We start from the raw sequence: 19,265 nt of genomic DNA, 5'->3' as shown, positions 1-19,265 counted from the left end.
CTAATTGGGAAAGGGAATGTGTTGACAGCTTCTGAACACAAAGTATGCTTTAACAACATGCCCCATTCCTTGCATGGTCCACGTAATTTGGGTTGGTGGCATTGTGTAGGCTTGAGGATAAGGAAAGGCCCCTTTTTCCCCACTTCTGGATGAGTGGCTCTAAGAGCACTCATTAGGTGAGTGAGATGCTCCAGTTTGCTGGGAGAAGTGAGCGTGTTTTGACTGCCAGCCCACCTTTATCCTCTCTCTTCTGCTCCCACTCCTTTGCGTTCTCTGCTCCCTGCCTTCTCTTCCGCCTTCTGGAGATACACTCGCCTTGCTGGAGGCCCACTACTGGCACTGACTTCCCGCACTGGCTGATCTGTGTCCCCTGGAGACTCATGGTCAGACCCTCACTGGAAAACACATGACTTCGCATGGGTACGTGGCTTTGGAACATTTATCAGGAACCTTCCATATTCTGAGACTAATGCAGATGGAGGAGAAACCTGGCCTTAAAGGCTTACCGATGGGTTTTGCTGATAGTGTTCATTCAAGATATATAATTGTTGAGTCCCATACATACAAGGAAAGTAAAAGTTTAAATTTAATGTAACATAGTTTTAATTGGTCATATCTATCATTTAGTTGGGCTTCCAGGGTGGCTCAGTGGTAAAGAATCTGCCTCCCAGTGCAGGCTGTCCCTGGGTTTGATCCCTGGGTCAGGAAGAACCCCTGGAGAAGGAAATGACAACCCACTGAGTATTCTTGCCTGGGAAATCCCATGGACAGAGGAGCCTGTTGGGCTACAGTCATAAACATCATTTAGTTAACATTTAAGTCTGTATTTTTTATCTGTTAAATCACCCTTTCCTACATCTTGACTCTCCTGTGTCACTTCTCATTTTACCAATACATTTCTGATGACAAAATGTGACACTTGAACACATCATCTTGGTTAGATTATTATTGGATTGTGGCAATAAAAATATGTGTGTAGTTAAATGAAATACCCTGTTCTCTGTAGGATTAGGACACAGTTTTCTAATCAGTCCTTTGTAGAACAAGGAGGAATAGGAAAAATGGATGCTGAGACTGGTGTGTAATCTAGTATTTCCATTTTCAGCAAGGATGTTTATCTAAATAATGTGGTTGGCAAGGGAAATTCTTTGAAACACAATTGTATGATGGAAACTTATTAACCTTGTGACCTTGGACAAGTTACTTGATCTGATAGAGCTTCATTTTTTCCATCTGTGGAAAGGGACATCAATATCTACATCATAGGATTGTTTGCATATGGGCAGTGAAATGGCAGAGTAGGTGCTGGGCCCAGAATTAGTATATTTGTAATGTTCATTCATTCATGAAATACTTGTGAGCGTCTGCCATGTGCCTGTTCCCCAGGGTTACAATAGGAAACAGGGATGTTGTATTGCCTTATTTTCTCATGCAGTCCAGGAAACAGATCTCTTCATTTTCCCACGTTGCTAAATTTACTAGAATTGCAGAAAATAGATAGACCGTAAGTGCTTTTTTAGGATGTTTCTGTTTCAATTCAGTTTTCATGCCATTAAGGCTTAAATGTGAGGGGGGAAAGAAAGCTTGCCTGAATTTTATCCAAATATACTATTACACTTGACTATTAACTCCAGTAATTGGAATTTGGTTCACAACATTCCAAGTGTAGGGAATTCTCCTACATATACTTTCCTAAAGCAAAATGAAAGAAAAACAGAACATAAATATGTACAGCAACAGCTGTAGCTAATTATTATATAAACTGTGATCCAAATTAAATTTCTCGTATTTTTGTCTTTCACCGAGCAGTGTTATGAGGCCTGTTTGGCTCAGTGTTATACATTGGTACTTCCCTTGCCCCTCAGTAGAATGCACCTACTCTGAGTTCTCTGCTTTTGCAGAATTAGTTTTGAGGGGAAGGACAGTTTTACAATGAGATTGACTCCTAGGTGGCATTTTGTAATACACAAATATAATAAGTATTTTCCTTCCCTTTCAAAGTAGTCATTTTTGAAGACAGTAACCTTATTTTAGTAAAGTTAGTAGTATATTCTTTTCTGTAAATAGTAGAATTTGATGATTTGTTGATTTCTCTGTTTATAGAATTGATATGAATTTATATAGAAAAATATTTATGGGGAAAAAATCGTCTATAGTCTTAACCATCCAAGCAACAATAATTGTATCTTTCCATTTTCTTTCTCTTTCTCCCCTTTTCCCCCCGCCCACACATACTTATATACATGTATTATTTGCTTTCTTTTGTATTTTTTAAATCATGTAGTCCTACTGACTATACTTTTTATAACTACATTTTCTTTTTAGTGTATTGTGTATGTTCTATGTATAGAATACTTTAAACGTGACTCTTGACCTGGAGTGATTCTGCACCCTAGGGGGCGTTTATGTCTGGAAACATTTTTGATTGTAACAACTGATGAAGGGGGTTCCCCTGGCACCTAGTGGGTAGAGGCCAAGAATGCTGCTAAGAGCCTACACAAGATGACAGAAAATTATTTTGCCCAAAATGCCATCAGTGCTAGTTGGGAACACCTGCACTATACCATGGTTTTTAATAGCTTCATTGTGTTTGGTCATTGAGTTCATTGTTTTTCAGTCACTTGATCGTGTCTGACTCTTTGCTACCCCATGGACAGGCTTCCCTGTCCACCACAAACTCCCAGAGCTTACTCACACTCACATCCATTAAGTTGGTGATGCCATCCAACCATCTCATCCTCTGTCGTTCCCTTCACCTACCTTCAATCTTTCCCAGATTCAGGGACTTTTCCAATGAGTCAGTTCTTCACATCAGGTGGCCAAAATATTGGAGCTTCAGCATCAGTTCTTCAGTGAATATTCAGGATTGATTTCCTTTAGGAATGACTGGTTTGATCTCCTTGCAGTCCAAGGGATTCTCAAGAGTCTTCTCCAACACCACAGTTCAAAAGCATCAGTTCTTCAGTGCTCAGCCTTAGGGTCCAATTCTCACGTCGGTACATGACTACTGGAAAAACCATAGCTTTGATTATATGGACCTTTGTTGACAAAGTGATATCTCTGCTTTTTAATATGCTAAGTTTGTCATAGCTTTTCTTCCAAGGAACAAGCATCTTTTAATTTCATGGCTAGAGTCACCATCTGCAGTGATTTTGGAGCCCAAGAACATAAAGTCTGTCACTATTTCCATTGTTTCTCCATCTATTTACCGTGAAGTGATGGGACCAGATGCCACGATCTTAGTTTTTTGAATGTTGAGCTTTAAGCCAGTTTTTTTACTCTCCTCTTTGACTTTCATCAAGAGGCTCTTTAGTTCCTCTTTGCTTTCTGCCATTAGGGTGGTGTCATGTGCATATCTGAGGTTATTGCTATTTCTCCTGGCAATCTTGATTCCAGTTTGTGCTTCATCCAGCCTGGCATTTCTCATGATGTATGCTGCATATAAGTTAAATAAGCAGGGTGACAATGTACAGCCTTGATGTACTTCTTTTGCAATTTTGAACCAGTCCGTTGTTCCATATCTGGTTCTAATTATTGCTCCTTGACCTGCATACAGGTTTCTCAGGAGGCAGGTAAGGTAGTCTGGTATTCCCCTCTCTTTAAGGATTTTCCACAGTTTGTTGTGATCCACATAGCCAAAGGCTTTAGCATAGTCAATGAAGCAGAAGTAGATGTTTTTCTGGAATTTTCTTGCTTTTTCTATGATCCAGCGGATGTTGACAACTTGATCTCTGGTTCTTCTGCCTTTCCTAAGTCCAGCTTATACATCTGGAAGTTCTCATTTCATGTACTATTGAAGCCTAACTAAGAGGATTTTGAGCATTACCTTGCTGGTATGTGAAATTAGTGCAATTTTATGGTAGTTTAAACATTGTTTTGCATTGCCCTTCTTTGTTATTGGAATGAAAACTGACCTTTTCCAGTCCTGTGGCTATTGCCAAGTTTTCCAAATTTGCTGGCATATTGAGTGCAGCACTTTCACAGCATCATCTTTTAGGAGTTGAAATAGCTCAGCTGGAATTCTATCACCTCCACTAACTTGGTTTGTAGTAGTGCTTCCTAAGGCCCACTTCACACTCCAGGATGTCTGGCTCTCGGTAAGGGATTACATCATCATGGTTATCTGGATCATTAAGACCTTTTTTGTACAGTTCTGTGTACTGCAGGGTAGAAACTCACCAGAAGAATCACTAAGTCAAAGTGTACCAAAGCTACTGATCCATTTTGACAAATAGCCTCTCAAAAGGTAAAGTTTTTCTGTACTCTGGGGACTAGCAATGTGTTAGTTCCTTTAAGATAGCAAAATCCAGTGATTCCAGAAGCATAAGGAAACTGAACAAAGTGCTTGAATCCCTTCCTTTTCCTGCAGCCTGTGAGGCAACTCAGATATGTGGGTTCCCTAATCTGGACCCTAAACCATTTTCTGTTCCCCTGATAGATTTTCCTCCAGAGGTGTATTTCTTGGAATGTGTTCATGTATTCCCACCCTAAAGGGCTCTGTGATTAAATAGGTTTGAGAAGTAATGTATGCTCTGTTAGCTTCTTGAAGCTTAATATGAACTTACCATGTTCAAGGCTTTGAAAAATTCTAAAGAAATACCTTTTAATTTTCCCCCAGACTTACTTGATTAGGTTAGCTTCCCCCTGCCTCCCATGGACTACCACTAACATTTGGAAGAATACAAGTGTTTCATCAGATTCATTTTGAGAAATGTTTCTATAAAATGTACATTTTATTTCATGTTAACGTCAGCTGTTTATGAGCTGTTTCTCCTATGAGCAAATAGCATTCACCACAGTTTCTAGTATTTTTCTTTAGTTTAGAGAAACCAGGGAAAGCTGGGGCCCCAAATATTCTTGAAATACTATTTTGTGGGTAGTAACAAGTCACTGAAGCTTTTTAAGCAAAGTAATTGTGAGATGGATGTTTTTAGGAAAGCTAGTATAATAAGGATGTGCCAGGTAGATGAGGATAAGGCTAATCGAGCAGCATCTTAGACAAGAGATAGAAGGGCTGGAACTGAAGCTATGGCAGTAAAAATGGGAGGGCAGGGCCATGCATGTTAAGAAATAGGAATCAGTGGGTCCCGGAAGTTGATTGCCTTTGGGAGGAGGGAATATGTTGTTAAATGACTTCAGGCTCTGCATGTGGTTTAGACTAATGAATACATTTGTATTTCAAGATTTTTTAATCTCAAGTCGTTATCAGTCTACTTGAAAATAATTTCTTTTTGACAAGCTTGCTTACTTCCATTGACATTTAGACCTCATAGAATCAGGTCTCTCTTTCTCTCTCACATATATTGCTTTGCATTTTATGGATCCTCGAAATGTATTTTCTGATAACTTTTTCAAGAGTCCAAGTCCTTTCTGGCACTTTTGAAATAATAAGGTAGAAAGGAATTTCGGGACATTCATCTGAGGCAGTGCACCCCTGCATGCCTCAAAGCTACAAATGCTTCAGACAGTAAGTTTCCTTTTAGAAAAATTCGGAAGTAACCATCCATAATAACCATCTGTATATCTTGATGTGGTGTAAAAAATCCTTCATTCAGATACTCTTGAGTTAACTGGGGATTGCTCCCACTCCAGTTTAAGCTCTTTTCCAGTCCCAGGAAGAAGATCATTCAATCATGTCCTCCTCTTTGTGACCACATGGACTGTAGCCCACCAGGCTCCACTGTCCGTGGGATTCTCCAGGCAGGAACACTGGAGTGGGTTGCCATCTCCTTCTCCAGAGCAGTTTTCCTTACCATCCTCTGCATCCATGCCACTTGGTCTTTTTCCGTTGAAAGCCCCAAAGGTATACTCAGGGGACCAATATGTAAATAAATACAAAACATATAAGGAATTTATACCATTTACATAAGGATCACAGTTATTTTTCACTCTTTGGTAGATGCCTGTAGAAAATATCCCACTGATTAGGCTTTTTTTTTCTTTTTAAAGCCGCTCACTAAAGGAAAAGCAGGATTATTTTGGATGACGAAGGACACCAATATCGATTTGCATATCTTAGCAGTTTTATTACAGTGACAGGTTTATTGGAAAATAGAGGCAGAGGAGACTATCTTTCATTTGTAATTTAACAAGGCAGTTGCTGTCTTCCATTGCACTGTCTATGTATAATTAGAAATGTCTTAACGTAGTGATTCTGCAGCTGCTTTTGAGTCCCCTTTGATAATCTGATGAAAGGTTATGGACCGTCCCAGAAAAGTGCTCTCACAAATTCACATACATTTTTATATGTAATTTCATAGATACCAGCATATGGCTTTGCTTTTCCGAGTATAGTGTTTATTTTTAACCAATATAGCATGTTCAATAAATTCCTTTATTTATTCATCAAGTATTTTTTGCACATTTGTCTCAAACCAAGCCTGAATACAGTGTAGAAGAAGATAAACAAGGACTCTGCCCTCATGAAGCAGTAAACACACATCACATTCCAGAATTATCTAACACTTCCTTAATTATAAGTGCAGGGAAGGAAAAAATGTTAGTGAAAGAATGTTTCTTGGGGGTGCTATTTTGTATAGGGTGGATTTGAATCAATGCTAAAACAAAATGGGGATCTTGAAAGCAAGAAATAAAACACGTCTCTATAGGGTTTTTAAATATAAAATCAGATTATTCGAATTGTAAGAGCATGTAGTTTTTCCCACCTAGAGTCTGGGTCTGCTGAGAGCTGGGACAGCTTTTCTAGCCCCAGCTGGACCCTGAGCTGATCTGTGTGCTTGACCCACCCTCGCCCTTCCCACCCCGACTCCCATCAGCTTTTGGGAGCATTAACCTGCTGCAGTGCAGCCAGGCAAGGACCACTGCACCAGCTGCCTCCTGTTTCTGTTCTGGTGTTTGGCTACCCAGGCCACCTCACAAGAGAAATGATTCACGTCAACGTTTTCTTGAGATTAACATATAATTAATTTCTGTCACTATTGAGAAAATACCTAAATTACTCAAGCAGAAAATGTAGCAAGGCATTTGATCTATGCTGCTGAAAAATGGTAAGAATTAATGGTGTTTGTGAAAACAGAGCAAAGGGACCAGGTACAGCTTAGAATTATCAATTTGCTCTGGCTCTTCACCAGCAGGTCACATATCATATTACAGAGCTGTGGAAAGAACTGGTCTGGAGCTCCTTGTGAGACTTGGTTTGATGTACTTCTTTCTTTTTATAATTCTGTACCTTTCTCAAATGCCTTCCACCCTGTGTGCTGGCCACTGGGGGTACAGCGGTAACCAGTCCCTGCCCTCATAGAGTTTCTCATCTTATGGGGAAAGTAGACATTACTAAAATAATCATCTCGGTGGCCACCTATTTACAGCCTGATTTAGGAATGATAAAGAAGAGGAAAAGGAAACGTTTCTACAACACATGTAAGAAAAGACTTAGTGGAACAGCAGTGCTTCCCTGGAAGTGATACTTGAGCTAAGAACTGAACGGTGGGGTGTGGTAGAAACATTACAGGAAGAGAACAGGCAGGCTGTGGCAGTGCAGGCTGAGAAGAGAGCAGAGTTAGGAGCTAGGACTGGGGAGAATTGGGATGTGAAAGGTGAGGCAGATCAATCTCAGGTTTCTGGTTTGTGCACCCCACGTGAGTGACTGTGGTGCCATTCACAGCAGTGAAGCCAAGTGTGGCGCAGTGAGGTGAGGCCATGGAGACAGTAACAGAAGAGAGTCAGATAGGCAATTGGTTATCAGAGGCAAGGACTCGGTTTGAGTCAGAGATTAAAATGCACATGTCATTGGTCATGTTCTTTACTGAGCAGATTAATAGAAGCGTGGAGCTCTCTGAGATAACTTTGAGCTTTCTTTTTTTTTAATTCAAAATATTTTAATTTCAAATGATTTGGTTTGTAGGGTCCCTATAAACCACATTCTCTATCTAGGATATAGTCATCCTCGGTTGAATTCAACAACTGTTTATTGAGTGGAGTACATTTATATGTAGGTAGAATGTAATTACACACAGGTCATGAACCCAGGCTAAGCTCTCTCTGAGTTCAATAAAAAATGTCAACTTACTCTCATTTCTGTACCAAAAGTTTATGTTAAATAACTATGGATTTATTTGTATCTTTCTGTGAAATCTTTGTTTACAATCCCTTCCAGCGCTCTTCTAGCAAGTGTATCAACCTTCCTATATTCAGTTGTTCTCCAGAGGAGAAAAAGATGTTTTAGTGAACTTGAAACATGTTCATGATATGTTTAACATAATAAACGTTTTAAAGAAATGTTTTTTTTCTCCAGATTTGAGGTTGAATTTGTCCTCTCAGCACCTACTTCTGAATGGAGTGGCAAACAGGGATACATTTCACCAGCTCTGCTATCTGAATATTTGAAAAGAAGTTCAGACGCATCCAAAGTCCTCATCTGCCTCTGTGGACCAACGCCATTTACAGAACAAGGAGTGAAGTGAGTAGCAGTGTGGTAGGAGAAAGAACTGCAGCACTGGTGACGTGACAGCCCCCTGTAAAGAGCGGTTGGTGTGGTCTCAGTGCTGCCTGTTCGTATGAACCTGCTCTTCAGTAGTCTGTCAGAGTGTAAGGAAATAATGACGAAGTGTTTCATCTGTATGCAGTGAAGGGTCGGAGGCCCCAGTTACGCACAGAGTTAAACGTGAACACAAAAGTAAGACACACCCAGCTCTTGATAGCCTCTCCTAGTGGCAGGCAGCATGAACACATTCATAGAATGGGTGCCAGATCTCTTTGGAGGCGCTAGATTCAACCTCTCCTTCCACCAAAGCTTCATAATGTATAATGATCTTTTAAAAATATATCATAAGCTGTGTTCATGTCATTATAGCTTTTGATCCTCCTTCACTCTCTGCAGCTGGGTGAGCATTGGTCAAAGAGTTGAACTCTGCACAATGAAAAATCAGTGGTATAACTATCTTATTTAAAAATCACACCTTGATCTGGTTTAACTCCAAAATGACACTTTAACGTGTTTTGGTTAGATATAGCGATAGCCACTGTTACTGGATTTCTAGATGATTTTAAAATACAGCTGCCTTAAATGCTCTGCATTTCCTTGTTTGGTATATGTCTGAACCTAACACTTTCTAGACAGTTTTCTCTCTTGCTGTTTTATTTTTAATTATGAAAAAGACAGGCGGTATGGCTGGAAAGGTAGAATGGGGTTAGATAGTGAGAGGCTTGCCTGCTATACCACATTGGTCCTTTTGACTCCTGTGCCATCCTGGCCCTTTGTGTGAATATGTGTGTCTTCTCTGGAAGCTACCAGTTTGGGTTGGAATCCCAGCCCACCACTTACAGTCACCCTGCAGTCATTAGCTACGAGCCAAAACTTTCTAAACTTCAGTGCACTTCTTTATGCACATGTGTATGCTCAGTCGCTTAGTTGTGTCCCACTCTTTGGGACCCTACAGACTGTAGCCTGCCAGGCTCCTCTGTCCATGGAATTCTCCAGGCAAGAATACTGGAGTAGGTTGCCATTTCCTCCTCCAGAGGATCTTCCCGACCCAGGGGTCAACCCCGCATCTCCTGCATCGACTGGCAGATTCTTTACCACTGCCACCTGGGAAGCCCCATTTATACAAGGGAATAAATGATAATATTGATGCAGGTGAAGTGCTTAGCACAATGACTACGTAGAGGAAGTTCTAAATAAATGTTTATTTTTTTCAGCAGCATTTTAAACAGCTGCTTTTAAGATTGCAGTCTCCTTTGATAGTGTTTTCCAAGTTAAATTATACGTAAGCCGTATTTCTACTTTTCCTATTCAGTGAGGGAGAATTAAGATAGAATGCTATAGTATCAACGCCTTATTTTGAAAACTGATGAATAAAGGGGAAAAATTAAGGATTTATTCCGCCTTTTCTATATGAGCTATACTACTGTGTAACCACATGATAAGTGAGAAGTTATTCTTTAGAGAATTCCTTGGCTGATAAAGAATGATAGAAGTAGGATGTCATCAACTTCAGTCCCTAATGAACCAATTGATCTGTACCTAGATCATCAATGGTGGTTTGCATCCCAAAAGAGAGCCAACCAGGTATTATGTGCCTCATGATGAAAGAGCACGATCTGTGACATAGTCTGGTCAAAAAGAACTGAACCTGTATCTGATCAGACCTCTAGATCTGATTATTAAATTTAGGGAGATAAAAGGAAAAAGGAACATATTATTAGAGTAAAGCCACAGGGATACAGCAAAATCAGAACCATGGGGAAGTCAATATGTGAAAATCTCATTTTGTCAACAAATAAATTGCAGGACAGAGAGAGATGGAGGGGATCTTACAGCTCAAAAGATACCTAAAACACATATAAACCCAGTCACAGTGAATAGACTTTAGTTGGATCTTGATTCAAACATACTTTTAAAAACTATAACATTTATGAGACAGCTGCAAGTATGAACACTTACTAGATATTTGATGACACTAAGGAATTGTTGTTAACTTTTTAGGAGTGAAAATTATGGGGTTTTTTAGACAGCACATACTAACTGGGAAATATGAAAAAATACTATGGTTATAATGGTAAACTTTGATGTTATTTTATTTTCAAGCATCTTCCATAAGAAACATGTGCTTTGTATTTGTTTTTCAGGATGCTGCATGATCTGAACTTTTCCAAAGATGAGATCCATAGTTTTACAGCATAATGAAGAGCTGTCATTCAACTGTTTAATCTAAATTTGTGATTACTTAAGGTTTTTTTTAAGAGAACATTTTTGAATATACTAAAAGGTTAACTAGAATCCAAGTTTCAGTTTCTTAAACAAAAACAAATGTTTCTTCACTATAGATACCTTGTGGACTTTATTTTGTACCTTAACTTATTTTACTACTGATATTTGTCCTGAAAAGTCAATCATGGCAACAAGTACATATAGGATTCTTTGTTATGAATCACAAAGTTTGTTACCATGTAAACTGTATCACTGTTCTACAATAAGCTCTCTTGTTTTATGACATGATAAAGGAAATGATCATTTTGATCACATTTCTATGCTGTACAATGTCTGATTAGCAATACAGATTAAATTTTACATTGCACTGTTAACTCAGGAAATGATTATTTATGTCCTTGTTCTTATTATGAAAACATGGAATGTTATAACTTATTAAGTGATCCAAACATTTTGTGTCTATGGCCTTGATACCGAGTAGAATAAAATATACTTCAGTACTTTTTAATCCTTGTCGTAGAAATGTGTTTGAATGCATGTTTGGGGTGATATCTAAGGAGAATTTTAAGAGGCAACGATAAAAGATTCTGAAGACACTTCACACAGGTAGTTTTGGATTAGATGTGTTTAGAAACTTGGATAACTTTGACAGCTATTCTTAGCCAAAACTAGAGGCATCGGGAAAGATAATGGAAGTGTAGCCTCTGGTCCCATGGCCTAAAACAATCATTTGCTGCTTTGGAATGGATTAAATTTAAATTCTTTTTGAGTCTCCTAGACCAGCTAGGAAAATGAGGAGCACGCCATCCTAAATGGTACCTTCCCTGGCTGGCTGCTCGCCACACAAATGCCAGTTCAGTGGGGAGCCCTCCTAAGCTCTGCTGTGTGGTCACCTTATTCTCTCTCCCTGCCACTGTGCACAACCTGCAAAAAGCTCTCACAGATGGGGATTCTTCAAAGAATATCGAGAACAGCCATTGTGAGCCTTTTCATGAGGAAACCATGTTGGATGCATAGGTGGTTCTGCATAAGCTAACTTCGATTTTTCACTCTTATTCAGGATAGCAGCATTGCTTTTTTACAGAAATGCCGGGGAAGGGGGTCGGGGGAGGGGTGCCTCCAACTTCTCTGGAAATGATTTTGTAAACAGCTGAGCTTCACTGAATGAATGGTATACTCAAGAGAAAACACAGTATTAACATTCCTCAAATTACAAACCCCCAGCCTCGGAAGCTCCCCAAGTGCAAGTGGCTGAGTCAACACTGCCTTTCCCTATGTCACCCTCTTCTGTCTGTCCTCATTCACCCAGACAGGACCTAGCTGTCCTAGGCTGTCAGTGCTCCCTGGTGGCTAACAGAAACATTTTCTACCTTCTGCCTTCCTACCCCTCCTTTTTCTCCCCTAAAATCATGAACTTTCCAGGCATACCTTTTTCTGTAGTTAATTGATAATATAGAAATTAATTCTACCTTAGCCAGCTTTCTTATTTTTTCTATCCTTTTTCTTCTCTCCTCAACCCTTTTTTGACTGCCTCCAGCAAATAAAGTCTCCTGTTACTCTCTGTATCTCTTCCTCTATCCTCTTCTTATTGTATTTTAAAGTAAAATAAAACCCATAAGCATCCTCTCAACCTGTATATTAATAATCCTCAGATTAGTGTCTTAAATTGAGAATCAACTGAGCTTCAGTTTTACCTCCTGGATACTACCTGGATGTTCCACAACCCCCTAAAATTCAATAGATCCCAAACTAACCTTTTGCCATGACCATCATGTAACCCAACCAGGTCTGATTGGCTGATGCTCAGCAAGGCAAAACACTGAGACACCAAGGTTTGCAGCAAAGTGAGGGTTTTTCCAGTAGTCATGTATGGATGTGAGAGTTGGACTATAAAGAAAGCTGAGTGACGTGAAGAACTGATGCTTTTGAACTGTGGTATTGAAGAAGACTCTTGAGAGTCCCTTGGACTACAAGGAGATCCAATCAGTCCATCCTAAAGGAAATCAATCCTGAATATTCATTGCAAGGATTGATGCTGAAGCTGAAACTCCAATACTTGGCCACCTGATGCAAAGACCTGACTCATTGGAAAAGACTCTGATGCTGGGAAAGATTGAAGGCAGGAGAAGAAGGGGGACAGAGGATGAGATGGTTGGATGGCGTCACTGACGTGATGGACATGAGTTTGAGTAGGCTCCCAGAGTTGGTGATGGACAGGGAGTCCTGGAGTGCTGCAGTCCATGGGGTCACAAAGAATTGGACACAACTGAGCAACTAAATTGAACTGAGGGTTTTTTAAAAAATCTGACAAGTCTCAGATCTGGAAGGGGCTGGGATACTTATGGGATAAAGAATAAAGAAGCAGGGTTTTCTGAGGCATGGGGAGAGATGATTGGGAAAAGGTAGAGCAATTGTCATTCTGCGCATGCATGACTGAGCTCCAGGCCCTTGCGTGTTCAAAAGTGGAGGCACTCTGCAGGATCCAAGGGTGGAGTTTTTAGCCCTCTGGTATCAAAAGGTCACTGTGTGGCCACTCATTTGTGCTATTTGGAGCATCAGTGATCCTATCCAGTCTTAATCAGCTCAGCTCTAGCTAGACACAGCTGACTCCAAGTCCTAGGAAAGTAACTTGGGCAGATATTGCTTTGGCTACATGGCCCTTGGAAGACAGGGAAGTCTTAAAACTGCCTTAATTAGTGAAGTCAGCTGAAGTGGATTTGAATCGACCCACAGTTTAAATCTCTCCCAAGTCTGCTCCTCCTCTTGAATTCTTTGATTCACCGGTGCTGCTTTCCACCTCGCCAGTCCTTCTAGAACCATTTGGCGTCGCCCTCTCCAGTCTGATTTCATTCCAGCCAGCCCTTCCCTGTTGGCCCTAAACCACATCAGTGAAAGCCTTAGAACTGGTCTTCCTATTGTAGTCTTTTATTACTATTCCTATGATAGCTCAGATGGTAAAGAATCCACCTGCAGTGCGGGAGAACAGGGTTCGATCCCTGGGTTGGAAAGATCCCCTGGAGAAGGAAAGGGCTACCCACTCCAGTGTTCTTCCCTGGAGAATTCCATGGACAGAGGAGCCTGGTGAACTGTGTAGTCCATGGGTTTGTAAAGAGTCAACACAACTAAACAACTGACAACGACAAAAGATTGCAGCCTTGATCTCACTGAAATCCATTGTCCATTCCAGTGTGTTCTAGAACGCCTTGGGAACTCCTCTAAATAGAGCCCCAGTCTCCCATTTAATGCAGCCATATACTGAGAAGCACGGATGGATTGTAACTATTATTCTTGAGCAAAGAGCTCCAAGACCCTATTTCCTGTATTTGCAATAAGAAACGGGAATTATATTCAAAGTCACTTTTCCTTGAGAATTCTGCTTACTTACTTCCTTTTAAAAATATGATTATGTGTCAGTTTTCTATTTCTACCAGAACAAATTACCACAAATACAGTGGCTTAAAACAACAGCCCATTTGTTCCATGGCTTAGATGTCTGGGCCCAGTAAGGCTCATCTGGGTCTTCTCGCGAGGCTGTAATCAGGATTGTCAGCTGGGCTCAACTCTTCTCTGGAGGCGCTGGAGAACATTTCGCTTTGGAGACCATTTGCTGAACATCTTTGGAAGACCATTCTGCCTACTTCAGTCTATGAAGGGAACAGAGAGAAACTTGTCCAAAGTAAGATAATTATATTTTGTCTAGCCATGTAAACTTGTCCTAAACTAGTTTGGGGCTGTGTTTGTTGATAACTGCAGACCCCCACCTTTGGGCAGATGACAGCGTCTGCTTGGTCTCTGATATTTAGAATGGCAGTTGCTAGCTTAAAAAGAAAAACTGAAACCTCCACCAGACTCCTCTTGGTGTCTTTCTGCTTTGGTTTTCTTGTGAATCATCTTCACGCAGGGCTACCAGTTTGGCAGGCCTCAGAACGCCAAAGTAACCTATCTACAATGCAAAATACATGTTTTCTACCCTGGTTCAAGTCCTCTTCTGCTGCCCGGTCCCCACTCATGGAATGGAGGCTCCTCCTCTGGGGCAACATGCTAAGCTTGGGGCCCCCATAATGAGGCCCTAGTTCCTCACCAGGAAAGCAAGGCCTGAGGACTTCAGGCCACTGCCCCCAACCCCCTAGTCCTTCAGCAAGTGCTCAGCTCTCTTCACCTCAAGAGAGGCTTCTGTTATCCCAAGAATATTCATGTCCAAACCCTTCCATGGATGTATTTTTTCATTCCTCTTGGATGAATACCTACTACTGAAATTGCTGAGTCATATGGTAACTGTATATTTAATTCTATTCTGCATATATTTTTAGATCTAATGTTGAGACATGCTAGTTAGATAATCATGCTTTTGAATGTACTGTTTCAGATTTTTTTTTTTAATGCCAGGTTTAGTGGGTATTTTGTTTGTTTGTTTGTTTCCCAGACTGGCTATACCATTTTACATTCCTACCAGCTCTATGTCAGAATTTCACTTCTTCCACATCCTCAACAACCTTGAATTATTAATCTTTTAAGCTTATAGGGGTATCTTATTGTGGTTTTTATTTATTTATTTTCAATTGAAGGATAATTGCTTTACAATATTATAGTTTCCATGCATTGTCTGATGTCTACTGATGTCGAACTTGTTATCATGTGCCTATTGGCCACTGGTGTATTGTCTTTCATACGGTGTCTGTTTTAATCTTTTGCTCCATTTTTAATTGGATTTATTATTAAATTGTAAGCATTCTATGTATGTCTAGATAAGTCCTTTTTCAGATTTGTTTCATGAATATTTTCTTCCATTATTTGACAGTAAATCCTATGGAGTGCTTAGTGCAAGAATAAGTTTAGAGATATAAATCAATTTAAATTTAACTAAACCAAGTGAATAAAATAAATAATAGTGCAGAAGGCAACTCTGAAGTTGATACGTGATTGACTAAAATTCTAGGACGAGAACTCTGGTAATGGAGTTGGGAGAACATTTTGGAAGGGAAAGTTCTGAGGCAGACAGCTAATGACAAGCAGGATCATAATGAAACACCTTCAATTCTGGTTCAATGGCAAACACATTAAATAATGAAAATCATCACTGTCAGCAAATACAAACCACACAAGCTTTGTGGAAGCTTGGCTTTGGGGCAGAAACAACCACTGACTTGTTATAGTACATTTCGTCCATTGCTCGGTTAGCAACTGGGCACTTGGAGGTAAATCTGAAAATGCTGCTGGCAACCCTCTTCCTTAAATTTGAAGAGCTTATGTTCTGACTCAGGATTTTCTAATTAGCCATCGCAGCCCATGATGATCAGAACAGCAAGGGGAATGTAGTTTTTGGTAATGTTTGCTGAGGCAGCCTGCGTGGACTTCATTACAATTCTATTTCCTCTCATTTAGAACATGCTGAAAAACAGTTATTTGTGTTCAGTACCAATAACTCTTACTTGTAAACACGTCTAAGGGAAAAGCTGCTGAAATTCTTAGTGAAATACATTCAGGTATTTGTTATGCTGGGGATCTTTCACTCTCTGAGCAAGTTAATATTTTACTTATATATAAGAATTGTCACAAGGCAGATCTCGGATAGCCATGTGCTCGTACCGTTTAGAAAAAAAAAATCACAGAAATCATTATGCATCTAGATTTTCCTCATTGCCTTTGACATATTATGTGGTGTATTTTAATATATACTGTGGTGGTCAGTGGTAAAGAATCCACCTGCCAATGCAGGAGGTGCAGGTTCGAACCCTGGGTCAGGAAGTTTCCCTGGAAAAGGAAATGGTAACCCACTCCAGTATTCTTACCTGGGAAATCCCATGAACAGAGGAGCCTGACAGGCTACAGTCCATGGGGTCACAAAGAGTTAGACATGACTTAACAACTGAGTATACACTCATAAAGTATATAATATTTTAAAATCTTGAATTAATTGTTCTAAATCTTTGGTGAGGTGAGAATTCTGTGCAATATACCATTAGAAGAAGGGCCATTCTTCCTCACCCATTTAGGAAGTGGCAAAAGCACCCAAATACAGGGCTCCTGGTAATTACTAGGGTTTAGGAAAAGCACAATCTAGATGGGTGGGATGGAGGAGATGGGAGGGAGGCCCAGAAGGGAGGGAATATATGTATACATACAGCTGATTCACTACATTGTATAACAAACTAACACAATACGGTAAAGCTGCTGCTGCTGCTGCTAACTCGCTTCAGTCGTGCTCAACTCTGTGTGACCCCATAGACGGCAGCCCACCAGGCTCTTCTGTCCGTGGGATTCTCCAGGCAAGAAAATGGGAGTGGGTTGCCATTTCCTTCTCCAATATGGTAAAGCAACTATACTCTAATTTTTTAAAATACACAAAAGTAACGTGTGAAGATACCATCTGCTCACTCAGTAATGAAGCTGTGGAACTCAACCCCTTGGTGCTGGACCAACTCTACAAAAACTCCTGGTTCCTTGGTGCCTCCTCCCCATCCTAGCTCGGGCACAAAGGAAGGCCTTACCTTTGTGGGCTGCCAGGTGTTCTGTGGGATGGAGAATCATCTCTTGAGGGAAGCGTTTTCATTCCTAAACATGCTCTGTTTTGTCCTCTTGGTCATGAAATCTTAATTATAGTGAATATTTACATAGTGCTTTTTCCATTGACAAAGCCAAGTCCAACAACCCTACAAGGGTAGCTGGTGAATGTTTAACAACCAACTTTTGAGTTCAGTTGCTCAGTTGTGTCTAATGCTTTGTGATCCCATGAACTTAACACGCCAGGCCTCCCTGTCCATTGCCAACTCCCGGAGTTTACTCAAACTCATGTCCATCGAGTCAGTGATGCTACCCAACCATCTCATCCTCTGTCATCCCCTTCTCCTCCCGCCTTCAATCTTTCCCAGCATCAGGATCTTTTCCAATGAGTGAGTTCTTCGCATCAGGTAGCCAAAGTATTTGAGTTTCAGCCTCAGCAACAGTCCTTCCAATGAATATTCAGAACTGATTTCCTTTAGGATGGACTGCTTGGATCTTCTTGCAGTCCAAGGAACTCTTGAGTCTTCTCCAACACCACAATTCAAAAGCATCAATTCTTTGATGCTCAGCTTTCTTCACTGTCCAACTCTCACATTCATACATGGTTACTGGAAAAACCATAGCTTTGACTAGACGGACCTTTGTTGAAAAAGTAATGTCTCTGCTTTTTAATATGCTGTCTATGTTGGTCATAACTTTTCTTCCAAGGAGCAAGTGTCTTTTAATTTCATGGCTGCAATCACCATCTGCAGTGATTTTGAAGCCCAAAACAATAAAGTCAACCACTGTTTCCACTCTTTCCCCATCTATTTGCCATGAAGTTATGGGACCAGATATCATGATCTTCATTTTCTGAATGTAGAGTTTTAAGCCAACTTTTTCACTCTCTTTCACTTCATCAAGAGGCTCTTTAGTTCTTCTTCACTTTCTGCCAGACCACCTGACCTGCCTCTTGAGAAACCTATATGCAGGTCAGGAAACAATAGTTAGAACTGGACATGGAATAACAGACTAGTTCCAAATAGGAAAAGGAGTACGTCAAGGCTGTATATTGTCACCCTGCTTATTTAACTTATGTGCAGAGTACATCATGAGAAACGCTGGACTGGAAGAAACACGAGCTGGAATCAAGATTGCCCGGAGAAATATCAGTAACCTCAGATATGCAGACGGCACCACCCTTATGGCAGAAAGTGAAGAGGAACTAAAAAGCCTCTTGATGAAAGTGAAAGAGGAGAGTGAAAAAGTTGGCTAAAAGCTCAACATTCAGAAAACGAAGATCATGGCTTCTGGTCCCATCACGTCATGGGAAATAGATGGGGAAACAGTGGAAACAGGGTCAGACTTTATTTTGGGGGGCTCCAAAATCACTGCAGATGGTGATTGCAGCCATGAAATTAAAAGATGCTTACTCCTTGGAAGAAAACTTATGACCAAACTAAACAGCATATTCAAAAGTAGAGACATTACTTTGCCGACTAAGGTCCGTCTAGTCAAGGCTATGGTTTTCCCAGTAGTCACGTATGGATGTGAGAGTTGGACTGTGAAGAAAGCTGAGCATCAAAGAATTGATGCTTTTGAACTGTGGTGTTGGAGAGGACTCTTGAGAGTCCCTTGGACTGCAAGGAGATCCAACCAGTCCATTCTAAAGGAGATCAGTCCTGGGTGTTCTTTGGAAGGAATGATGCTAAAGCTGAAACTCCAGTGCTTTGGCCACCTCATGCAGAGTTGACTCATTGGAAAAGACCCTGATGCTGGGAGGGATTGGGGGCAGGAGGAGAAGGGGAAGACAGAGGATGAAGTGGCTGGATGGCATCACTGACTCGATGGACATGAGTCTGAGTGAACTCCGGGAGTTGGTGATGGAGAGGGTGGCCTGGCGTGCTGCAATTCATGGGGTCACAAAGAGTTGGACACAACTGAGCAACTGAACTGATAGTCCATGGGGTCACAAAGAGTCAGACACGTCTGAACAACTTTCACTTTCGCATTATGATCAGACCTAGAGATTGCCAGAATCACCTTTATTTTATGTATCCTGGTTTAAAAATTACTCTGAGATGAGACAGAAAAACAAGGGCTACCCTGGGCAGGG

The 19,265-nt window shown here is 40.6% G+C and overlaps 1 protein-coding gene across 2 annotated transcripts in view; it reads left to right on the top strand.

Moving 5' to 3' along the window:
* Positions 1-11,177, top strand: part of LOC102184907 (cytochrome b5 reductase 4) — a 116,546-nt gene extending 105,369 nt beyond the window's left edge. For both annotated transcript variants that reach the window (XM_005684722.3, XM_005684721.3), the window contains 2 exons: positions 8,255-8,419; positions 10,588-11,177. In XM_005684722.3, coding sequence (XP_005684779.1) covers positions 8,255-8,419; positions 10,588-10,642 — 220 coding nt within the window. In that variant the 3' untranslated portion in view covers positions 10,643-11,177. The remainder of the gene's footprint in view (positions 1-8,254; positions 8,420-10,587) is intronic.

The sequence above is a fragment of the Capra hircus genome, chromosome 9 (genome assembly GCF_001704415.2).
Source record: "Capra hircus breed San Clemente chromosome 9, ASM170441v1, whole genome shotgun sequence".
In the NCBI taxonomy this organism is placed as follows: Eukaryota; Metazoa; Chordata; class Mammalia; order Artiodactyla; family Bovidae; genus Capra; species Capra hircus.
Note: the sequence above shows the minus strand (reverse complement) of the source record. Positions and strands in the feature narration are given on the sequence as shown.